Here is an 11,686-nt window from a genome sequence, read left to right as displayed (position 1 = left end):
GGAAGTGTTCCAGGCGGGCCTCCCGCCGGGCCGGAAGGCCCGCGGGGCAGGCGCGAGGGCGGGCAGTCGAGCGCAAAACACAAGGCGCGCGCTCCCGCGAACGCAGGAGGGAGGCGGAGGCACGCGTGCGTGAGTGCGTGCGTGCGTGACGACGTGACCCGGGGGGGCGGGGCGCAGTGGCGAGGGCGGGAAGAGGGCGCCCTGGAGCCGAGCCCAGGGTGGGCGCGAGCGCAGGGGCGGGCCCCGAGGGAGGGCGTCGACGCCGGAGGGGCGGGGCCGAGCCAGGCGGGGACGCGCTTGCGGGCTAGGAAGGCGGGGGCGCGGAGGTGGCGGGAGCGTGCCTGGTCCCCGCCCCTGTTTCCCACTCTCTTTCCACCTCCGACCGGCCGGGCTCCGGAGAGGCGCCGCTTGCCGGTCCCCGGAGCTGCCCTGCCCCTGTCGCCGCCGCCCCTCGGGGCGAGCCCGTCCGTCCGCGCACCGTGCGCTCCTTCGTCTGGGCCATGGATGGGTAAGTGCCAGGCGGCGCGGCGCCCGCGTCGGGTTGTTCGGGCTCCGCTTCCTCTCTCTCGGCGGGACGCGTCGAGGGCCGGGAAGCCGGGCTCAGCGCCGCCCGACGGCGAGGTTTCCGGGTGCCGTCGTGGGGGGACCCCAGAGTCTCAGGAGCGCCGGCCGCCTCAGCCTCTCCTTCCTGTTCGTGGCGCCTCCGCTCTGCCCGCCCCTTCCCACTCTCACGGCGCGCTCCGGGAAGCGGAGGGAAGCCCAGCCCGACCGCCGGTGCCGGGGCCCGCCCTCCGCGTCCGGAGTCCGGGGAGCCGGGCCGGCCGGCCTCCCGACACTTCCTCCCAGAAAATGGTGCGCGGCGGACGGACGGACGGACGGACCGGCGGGCGGGCGTCTCGCTCGGGGACTTGCTGTTTACCGGTGGGGTGGGGCCAGGCGAGCGGCGGAGCTCTCTCCCCGCAGGCGAGGCGAGGCGAGCGGCCGCCGGGTGGCGGCAGGCCAGTGCGCGCGTCGGTGCACGTCTGGGCGGCGACCGGGTCTCGAACCCGTGCCCAGCTCGTGGTCTCGGGCGCCAGGGGACGGGCTTGGGGCGTGTGTGGTGTGTGAGTGGAGGATAATTCCTGACCTGAGCGCTCCGGGAATGTTACCGATTTCGTGCCTCCCCGGCGTCTGTTCCTGGGGACCATAGACGTCTTCCCCTTGTCCCCACCCCCGAGAAAGTTGGGTAAATTCGTTGCCTTCCTTGTGTGTAGAGAGATGGTGTAACAACTGCCGTTTTCGGGGCGCTTTTCAAACACTTAAATTGACCCAAGTGAAACCATGTAGAATCACCTATATCGTGTAAATATTTCGCTGGGAGTTCATGGGGTCTGGAGTGAGGCCTGCTGTAGTTTCATAATTAATGACCTTGGTGAATTAATTGAAGATCGGGTTAACTGTACATGAAGATATTTTTTAAAAAGTCATCTCTATCCCCAATTATGAGATTTTTTGTTTGGATTGCTAAACACATACACACACGGCGGTTTTTGTTTTTGTGTTTTAATTCTTTTTTCTACCTACTTTTGGTGGCATGATTCCTGCAAGTTTCTTGGATGTGAAATATGTAGAACTTTTTTTTTTCTTTATAAAGTAAAATGCCAGTTTGCATTTTGCCGTATAATTGATTGCTACCTGTTACTGGAAGACACTAGAATCTTCCAAGAAATTTTGCCCTCGTTAGGTTTCATTTCTTTGTTTCACAATATTAAGTGTAATGTGTGGATTACCTCATTTGAATGCGGATTACGCCTTGCCACAGACATCAAGTGTAATTTTAGATAAAAAATTACAGTCTTAATATTCTTATTGTTTCTATTTCATTTAAACTATTTTGTCTCTTTGAAACTTCTCTGAGAGAAGACCTATATAACATTATTTCACTCAGTTTCATTTTAAGTGCATGCATGTGCCAGTGTTGTGCCAATGTTTCAGTTCAGGAAGGCTGTAAAATTAGTTTCATGATTTGTAGTGAATCATCAGCAGAAGTTTTGATTTCTGCAAGCAGCCTAGTTTTTTGGGTCACAAAATTTATAGTTAAAAAGAGAGGACATTTGTATAGTTACCTCTCTCTTTGCTTCATCTGTATTTTTTTTGCCCATTCTGAGGCTTGAACTCAGTGCCTGAGCACTGTCCTTGGGCTTTCTCAAGGCTAAAGCTCTTATCACTTCTGGCTTTTTCTATGTATGTGGTACCAAGGAATCCTAACCCCAGTCTTCCTACATGCTAGGCAAGCACTCTACCACTAGGCAAAACTCCCAGCCCCTCATCTGTGGTTTTAAAGCTCAGTTTACTGACGTAAATAATAGGAAAATAAGTTCTTTTCAAAGCTATAAAGTAGTATGTTTTACTGTGGCCAGGACCAATATCAGAAAAATGGATTTCAAGTTTCAGAATTTACAAAGGAAAAATTAAAAAAATCTGTATGCTATTTTAAACAAATTCATGTCACTTAAACATATATTTATTTCTATGAAGTAATGATGCCATTATAGGTAATTATTGTAGCTTGTATGTAGCTTTTTCATAGGAAATTTGGGGCCAGACTATTTATTGACGATGTGGAGATGATGAGTTTTTATACAGCACGACTTTATGGGCATGTTTACACCCCGATCCTAAGGTTTTGAATACCATGAATTTTGCCTTCAGGAAGCTTATTAAATTTCTTTTTTCCTATAACCTTTTCCTTTATTTTGAGTACTTTTGTTAAATAGAAAGAACAAAACCTGCTTCCACTGGCTCATGCCTGTAATCCTATTTACTTAGAAGGTCAAATGAGATCTGAGGATCGCTGTTCAAAACCAGCCTGGACAGGACTGTTGGCAAGACTTTTCCATTTAACCACCAAAAAGCCAGAGTGGAGCTGTAGCACAAATGGTAGTATGCTAGCCTTGAACAGAAAAAGCTAAAGAATAGTCTCCAGGTCCTGAGTTCAGACTCTAGTACCAGCACTAAGAAAGAACTGACAAAGTCAGCATCTCTCTTTAGTTCCATTTCAAATCCCAGCTTCCTGTATGTGCTTCCCTTTCCTCTCAGAAGGAATTTCCATGTAAACACAGTTTTGATATGTTTCGAAACAAACAAAAAAATGCATCAAAACTTGAAAAAAAATTTTTTTTTGTGCCAGCCCTGGGGCTTGAACTCGTGGCCTAAGCACTGTCCTTAGGCTTTTTCCTCAAAGCACCACTTCTGGCTTTTTCTATGTATGTGGTACCAAGAAATCAAACCCAGGTCTCTGTGAATGCTAGACAAGCACTCTACTACTAGGTCAAACTCCCAGTCCCAAAACTTGAAATTTTTTGTGTTTGGATTTTTAAACTGTATTTTTTTTTTCTGGGGTGGGGGCAGTCCTGGGCCTTAAACTCAGGGCCTGAGCACTGTCGTTGGGCTTTCTCAAGGCTAGAGCTCTACTACATGAGCCACAGCACCATTTCTGGCTTTTTCTATGTATATGTGGCACTGAGGAATCAAACCCTGGTCTTCATGCATGCTAGGCAAGCACTGTACCAGTAGGCCAAACTCCCATCCCCTTATTTTTATTTTTGATGGTGGTGTTTGTAATAAGGGTCTTCCTTGTATTTATTACAAAATGCTATACTAGTTGAACCATGCTCCCTGGCTGTGGCATTAATAGTGTTCTGGTGAGTTGTTTTGTGTGATAAATGCAGATTTGCAAGATATTTTGCATTCTGTAAAATCCAACACTGGTTTTGTTTCATTTAAAATTGTAGATGTGATCATTTGTACCAATGGTTTAAAATAGTGTTCAAGATTTTAAATTTTGGATATTTTGAATAGAAATAAAAGAATAAACACTGTACTGAAGCACAACAGAAAGTTTCTAAATACCCAAAGATGTTTTATTTTGCTACTTGCTTTACTGTTGAGGCTTTGCTTTTACACTCTGCTGTTGCTAGACTGTTCCATCATTTTCCTGTATTAACATTTCACAACTCATCACATTTTTATTTTTGTTGTTTGTTATTATAATGCTTTTTCTTTTTTCTTTGATCTTATTATCTGTCTTTTAAGAACTTGTTCTCTAACTTTGTTTTCCATTTTCTCTTTTTACTTTTTCCATACAGTGTTGTTACAGATCTTATAACAGTCGGTTTAAAGGTAGGAATCTTTTACTATCCTTTCATAATCATTTTTGTATCTTAATTTTGGCATTTTTTTCCAATTATGAAGCTATAGCACCTATTGACAAAATTGTCTATTATACCATGTAATAGTAATAGTTCACTTTTCTTCAGCTTCAAAATAAGTAGACCTGTAGCTAATTTCAGATTTTATGTAATTTTAGGGAGGCACTTTATATTATATATTATATACATAAAGTATGAACAAAAATTGGGCCCAAAGTTTGACTTGACCTATTAGAGTGTTTTTTGGTTTCGTTTCATTTTAGAAGTTAAATTAAACTTAGGCTCTGATTTATCTTTTATTGTGTCCTTTTATCTTTTTATGAATATTCTTATGATTAATAGCAGTAGCTGGTATTTCTGTATTGCCTATTATATTTCACGTTTTTTTGGTTATTTTCAATAATCATAACAATTCTTAAGGATGATTAGTATTGTTTTTCCGGAGATGAAAAAGTGGGTTTAGAATGTTTGTCCTAGACACTTTTTTGGGGGGGGACGTCAGTTGTGGGGCTTGAATTCTGGGCCTGGGCACTGTCCCTGACCTCTTCAGCTCATGGCTACCGCTTTACCCTGAAGCCATAGCGCCACTTCCAACACTTCTAGTTTTCTAGTGGTTAATTGGAGATAAGAGTCTCACGGACTTTACTGCCCAGGCTGGCTTTGAACCGTGATCCTCAGATATGAGCCTCTTGAGTAGCTAGGATTATAGGTGTGAACCATTGTGCCTGGCTGTCCTGTAGACTTTTATTCAAATCCTTGTCTTGCTGGTTTGAAAGCATGATTTTTTTTTTGTTCTTATTGTTATACCTTATTGCTAGCAATAAGGTTTCTATCTAAAAGGTAAATAAGCCAGAGTTTAGATAATTATTTATTGTTTTGCCAGTCCTGGGGTTGAACTCAGGGCATGGGCACTGTCCTTGGACACTTTTTGCTCGAAGTTAGCACTCTGCCACTTGAGCTACAGTGCTACTTCAGCTTTTCTCTGTATGTGGTTCTGGGAAATCAAACCAAGGGCTTTGTGCATGCTTGGCAAGCATACTACCATTAGGCTGTGCTCCTGACCCTAGATAATTAGTATTTATAATAATTATTTTTCTATACTTCAAATAGTTTTAGTTCTATCAAAGTTGCCTGATTAGATTTAAAAACGTAAACTGAGTAAATACTGGCCCTCAATGCAGCTTTTAAAATGTAGATTGGATGTCTAAGGTTTCCTTTAGTAATTTGTTATTTGATGTAGCTGTATAGGGATTCTAGTTCAAGAAGCTACTTAGAATTCTAATTACTGTAGAAAAAGTTACTCATCTTTATATAGAATGTATTGTAGATATTACAGATACGTGTGTGGAGCATTGTCTCATCACTTCCTAGTATACGTTCTGCCAAAGAAAGCATATTCTGTGGTTGTCAATCCATCTCTTATACATCGTCTTGCTCACAAGGTCTTTTTCTGTTTCACTCTTACCTGGATCTGATAGTGTACTTATATTCTTACTATGCTTTAAGAAATAAGCAGAAATGGGATGTCCAAGACTAGCATAAATAAGGGTGTGTACTTATATTCTTACTATGCTTTAAGAAATAAGCAGAAATAGGATGTCCAAGACTAGCATAAATAAGGGTGTGTGTGTGTGTGTGTGTGTGTGTATGTTGATCCTCGGGCTTGAACTTTTTCCTGGATATTGTCCTTGAGCAGCTTTTTGCTCAGGCTTGTGCAATACTACTCTTTCACTTCTGGCTTTTTGGGTGAGATAAGAATCTCACAGACTTTCCTACAGGGGCTGGTTTTCTCAGATTTCAGCCTCCTGACTAGCTAAGATTATGGGCATGAACCACTGGCACATGATTGGGGCCATTTCTAAAAAAAATCTATTGAAAAGGTAATGAGCAGGAGGTTGCCAGTTATATAAATAAGATAATGAGTATTTTTGTTTTTCAACACTTACTTAGTCCCTCATTTTCTCCTGTTTACTCCTCTGTATGTCCCTCCCCCCCCCAAGTTGTAGAGTTCATTTCCAACATAATGTCAAGTGAGTATCAATGTTGCATTAGTTCATTTATCCTGCTCTTTCTGTGATTCCTTTTCCCTTCTCCAGAAGAATAAACTTAAATACAGGACACAAGGTACAGAAACTAAGAGAAAAAAGAAAGAACTAACTACATACAGGAATTCAGGACTTAATAAGAACCTTTGTTTCTAATTCTTGGAATTCATGTTGATACACTTCATTATATATAGTCCTATGTACTTAGCAATTGGATTATTGAGATTCTCTGTTAAGGATATCATAGACATAGTCTAGTTATTACAGATGGACACCATGCAACCTACTTTTCTTTGGGTCTGGCTTGCTTTACTAAATATAATTTTTGCTAGGTCTTTCCATTTCCTTTTGAATGGGGCAATGTCATTGTTTTTGATGGAAGCATAGAACGCCATTGTATGTATTGACTACAGATAAGGCCATACTAAAGCTACCAGCACAGCCATGTTCATTACAGCATTATTTACTGTAGCTAAGATATGGAACCAATCTAGATGCCATTTAGTAGATGAATGGATCAAGAAGATGGGGCCATTTCTTATACTTTGCTTTGAGGTTGGGTAGAGTTGACCCACTTTAGCAAAGTTGAGATGTATTTGTGAATTGGAAATAATGAAGATGTATTTTTTTGGTATAGTAGACATCTTTGGAAGATAAACCTGTTTCTCATTTTCTAATGAAATTACAGGCTCAATTTTCGTGTGTGTGTGTGTGTATGTGTGTGTATGTGTGTGTGTGTGTGTGTGTGTGTTTTAGGTGCCTGTGGGAGAAGCCGTAAGTATAGTAAATATTTGACCAGTTTGAGGACTTTCTGGATAAAGTTCTGAATACTTACATGCATGTGCACGCGTGCACACACATACACACGTACACATACACATTTTTGAGTATGCAATGTAAATGTTATGGTCAATGCCTAGGAATAGAGTTGTTTGGTGATAGGTTTTGTGCATGTTAAACTTTATCAGAGCTAGGGGCTGGTAGCTTGTTTCTGTAATCCTAGCTACTCAGGAGGCTGAGAGATAAAAATTGCTGTTCCAAGACAGCTGAGGCAAGAATATCCATGAGGCTTTTCTCCAAATAACAACTAAAAAGCCTGCAGTGAAGCTTTGGCTCAAGTGGTAGAGTGCTATATTTGAGAAGCAAAGAAATGACTGACAGTGCCCAAGCTCTATGTGCCCCCCACCCATATTAAAACCCTTCACTAGAACCCAGGACAAAAAATTAGCAGAAATGTTTTGAACTTGAATGCCTCCCTAAAGGCTTGGGGACTCCAGTGTAACACTATTAGGAAAATCTTCAGAAAGACTCTTGTTTAGAGATTTTTATTTTTTTATTTTTTTATTTTTTTGCCAGTCCTGGGCTTGGGCTCAGGGCCTGAGCACTGTCCCTGGATTTTTCTCAAGGCTAGGGCTCTACCACTTGAGCCACAGTACCATTTCTGGCTTTTTTTGCTACGTATGTGGTACCGAGGAATCGAACCCAGTCTTCGTGCACGCTAGGCAAGCACTCTACTACTAGGCCAAACTCCCATCCTTTGTTTTGAGATCTTTTTATCAATGAGTATATATCCTGGAATGTGATTGATGTAACCCACACTGGCTCTTTCTCTTCTCCTCCTCTTCTTCCTCTTCCACTTCTTCTCCTTCCTTTGCCTCCTTCCTTTCCCTTCTACCCCTTCTTCGGCCTCATTCTTCTTCCTCTTCTCTCCTTTCCTCCCCTTTCTTCCCCCTTTTTCCACCTTCTTCCTCTTCCTCTTTTTTTCTTTGCTTTCTCTTCCTCCATCACCATCTCTGCCACCACTTGAGCCACAGCTCCTTTTCTGACTTTTTGATGATTAATTGGAGTTAAGAGTCTGATGAACATTACTACCCAGGCTGGCTGTAAACCATGATCCTCAGATATTAGCTTTCTGAGGAGGTAGGATTACAGACATTACCAGTGCCTAGCTTTCTTCTTCTTCTTTTTTTTCTCCTTGCACTGGGATTTGAGTTCAAGTCATCATGCTTGAGTAACTCCACTTCCCTTTTTTATATTTGAGGTAGGGTCTCATTCATGCCTAGCCTCTGTGCTTGATTTATACTTCTCCACATCTCTGGCTTGACAAACACATGCCACCATATCCAGCCATTGTGCTTTTCCTGTAGCTGGGATGATAGGTGCACTCCACTGTGTCATCCATTGGTCAGTATATGGAGTGTTGTAAACTTTTTTTTCTCCGGTTCTGGGACTTGAACTCAGGCCTGGACGCTATTTCTGAGCCTCTTGTACTCAAGGTTGGTGTTATACCACTTGAGCCACAGCCCAACTTCCAGCTTTTTCTGAGTAGTTTTTGGTTTTGTTTTGTTTTGGGTCATGGGGCTTGAACTCTGGGCCTGGGCGCTATCCCTGAGCTCTTCAGTTCAAAGCTCTATTCCATTTAAGCCACAGCAGTTTCAGTTTTCTGATAGTTAATTGAGAAAAGAGTCTCACTGACTTTTGTGCCTAGGCTGACTTTGAACCTTGATCCTCCGATCTCCTCCTGAGTAGCTATGATTACAGGTGTGTGTTAGCTGCACCTGGCTCTGAGTAGTTTTTGTCTTATGGACTTTCCTGCCTAGGCTGGCTTTGAACCAAGAACCTCAGATCTCAGCTTCTCCAGTAGCTAAAATTATAATCCTGAGCTACTAGCACCCAGCTTGTAAACCCAGCTGTCCTAGAACAGACATCCATGAATCTCTGCCTTCCAAATAGCTAGAATTAACAGGCTTAAGTCACTGCTGCTGGCTCTGTTTCCCTTTTTCCAGAAGTGGTGCTGTAGCTCAAGTGATAGAGCACTAACCTTGAGAAAGTCCAAGGACAATGCCCAGGCCTTGAGTTCAAGCCTCAGGATTGGCAAAAAAGTCAGGTAATAAGTACATTTCTTTTTGGACAATGTTATGCCATCCCTTGCTTTCTCCCGAATTTTTTGTTTTAAAATATATTCTGACAATATGTTTTTTTTATTGGTAGAAGACACTTCAAGTGTGAATTAATGTAGCTGAATATTTACCTTGTACATAACTTTTCTTTTTGTTACACTTGCCCCCTTTTAGTTTTGGACCTTCTTAGTTAATTTTCAAGTAAGTCTTGAAGTTTTATCTGAAGCTGGCTGCAGACCTTGATCCTCCTACTTACGGCCTCTGTGTAGCTAGAATCACAGGCATATTTGTTGAGTTAAGGTCTTGCTAACATTTTTCCATGGCTAGCCTCAAATCATTATCTTCCCAATTTCTCTCCTCTCTCATGCTGTCTCTCAAGTAGCTGGCACTACAGACAAGTACTAAGTCTTCTGGTCTTTGGGATGCATTTTTAACAGCTAATTCCCAATGACTCCTTCCTGTTCTTTATAACCTTGCTATCCTTCATTTTACTTATGTATTAACCACCTTTACTTTTTAAAGATGTCTGAGTTTCTCTCTTTTAACACTTTAAGTATTTCACCTCACCACTTTTTCTTGTTTTTGTTTGTTTTTCTACCAGGGATTGAATGTGGGTTTTGTGATCACAAGACAAGGGCTCTACCTCATAAGTGAAGCCCCTACCTTTTTAGTTATTTAGGTAGTCTTGTACATTTGCCCAGCTAGCCTTGGACCTCAATCCTAGAACCTCTCCTCCTAAGTAGCTGGAGTTACAAGTGTGTATCACCTCACACAGCTTGTTTCTGAGGTAGGATCCTCATAAGTTTAACTTAGGCTGGCCTACTTGATCCTCTTATCTTTGCATCTTTAGCTGGGATTAAGGCTTGTACCATCGTGCTCACTTCACTCAACTCTGTCTGATTGCATGATTTATTTATTGTGTGTCTGTAGATATTTTTTCATGTATTTTTATTGTAATTAATAGAATTATATTCACCAGATAGAAGGTACATTACTTCACATACATTGATACCCTTTTTCATGTCTTGGTACCCATTTCCTTCCCCCCATCCCCTTCCCTCATCTTGTTTCCCCGCTTCCCTATCCTATTTCAAATAACCAAATAAACATATATACAGTATATCAGATAACAAGGTAAAATACTGAAACAATATGAGATAACCAAGGGACAGCAAAAGAAATGCGGGATAACATAGTACATTAAGGACAACAATCACTCATTATATGGCTTTTATTTCTATATCCTGGAAGCCCTTTCATTTGGTGTCATCCTATATGGCCTTATGTATCTAGGTTTTGCTCTGTTGTAAATCTCTGCTAGGAGAACCAACGGTTTCTACTGATTATGACAAACGAGGGAAACCATTGAGCCTATGTTCCTTTGAGTCTGGCTTACTTCATTTAATATGATTTTTTTCTAAGTCTTTCCATTTCCTAACAAATGGGGCAATGTCGTTTTTTCTGACAGCAGCATAGAATTTCATTGTGTATAAATACCACATCTTACCCACTGAGGAGCATCTGGGTTGGTTCTATATCTTTGCTATGGTAAATAGTGCTGCATTGAACATGTTGTGCCAGTGAATTTAGTATATCCTTGTTTCTGGAAATGATTGCATGATTTGTGATTAAACCCCTCATTCTTCCTGGGCATTGTCCCTGAGCTTTACAGCTGAAGGCTACTGCCTAACCCCTTGAGCCTCAGTACCACTTCCGGTTTTCTGGTGGTTAATTGGAGGTAAGAGTCTCAAGGACTTTTGTGCCATGCCCAGGCTGGCTTTGAACCATGATCCTCGGATCTCAGCCTACTGAGTAGCTAAAATTACAGGCGTGAGCTCTATCACTTGAGCCTTAGCACCACTTTGGCTTTTCTCTATGTATGTGGTACAAATCCAGGTCTTTGTGCATGCGAGGCTAGCACTCTACCACTAGGCCAAATTCCCGGCTCCTCATTCTTCTTAATCTTATTTCTCTATGTATATGGTGTTTTTTTCTTCTTTGTTTTAAATATTTCATTTTTGTCTTTTGATAGTTTGAGTGGCTTTTTTTGTTGTTTTGTTTTGTTTTGGTATTATCCTCTGTAATCTCTGAGCTTCCTGGATCTATGATTTAGTATAATGTATTCTATGAATTATAGGAAATTATTATGTTTGTTACTATTTTTTTTAGCAAGAGTCTTGCTTTGTTGCCTAGGCTGATAACAGACTCTAGGCTTAAGTTATCCTCTTAAATCTGTCTCTTGAGTAGCTCAGACTTGAAGTATACACCAGAAAAATTGAGTTCATTACCAGTTTTACTTTTAGATGTTTTTTCTATATTGCTATCTTTTTGTAAAATATTCTTGTTTTGTCTGTTTTAACCACTTGAAATTTCCCCTTAATCTCATTGATTTTTTTTTTTCTGTAGCCATGTCCGATCCATTGATTAGCCCATCAAGCATTTATTCATTTTTATTACATTGGTTTTGTTTTGTTTTTTGTTTTTTTGCCTGTCCTGGGGTTTGACCTCAGTGCCTGGGCACTGTCCTTGGACACTTTTTGCTCAAGGCTAG

The 11,686-nt window shown here is 41.8% G+C and overlaps 1 protein-coding gene across 3 annotated transcripts in view; it reads left to right on the top strand.

The window, feature by feature from the left end:
• Window positions 1–346: 346 nt before the first annotated feature.
• The window catches only part of Ptbp3 (polypyrimidine tract binding protein 3), a 76,963-nt gene continuing 65,623 nt past the window's right edge, over window positions 347–11,686 (top strand). For 2 of the 3 annotated variants that reach the window (XM_090330437.1, XM_090330435.1), the window contains exons 1-2: window positions 434–508; window positions 4,128–4,161. In XM_090330437.1, coding sequence (XP_090186563.1) covers window positions 501–508; window positions 4,128–4,161 — 42 coding nt within the window. In that variant the 5' untranslated portion in view covers window positions 434–500. Of the gene's footprint in view, window positions 509–4,127; window positions 4,162–11,686 lie in introns of all 3 variants that reach the window. The other variant, XM_090330439.1, reaches the window with a different exon arrangement.

The sequence above is a fragment of the Megascapheus bottae genome, chromosome 3, assembly GCF_031878675.1.
Source record: "Megascapheus bottae isolate mThoBot1 chromosome 3, mThoBot2.hap1, whole genome shotgun sequence".
In the NCBI taxonomy this organism is placed as follows: domain Eukaryota; kingdom Metazoa; phylum Chordata; class Mammalia; order Rodentia; family Geomyidae; genus Megascapheus; species Megascapheus bottae.
The sequence above is the reverse complement of the archived record's forward strand: the minus strand, read 5'-3'. Positions and strand labels throughout refer to the sequence as shown.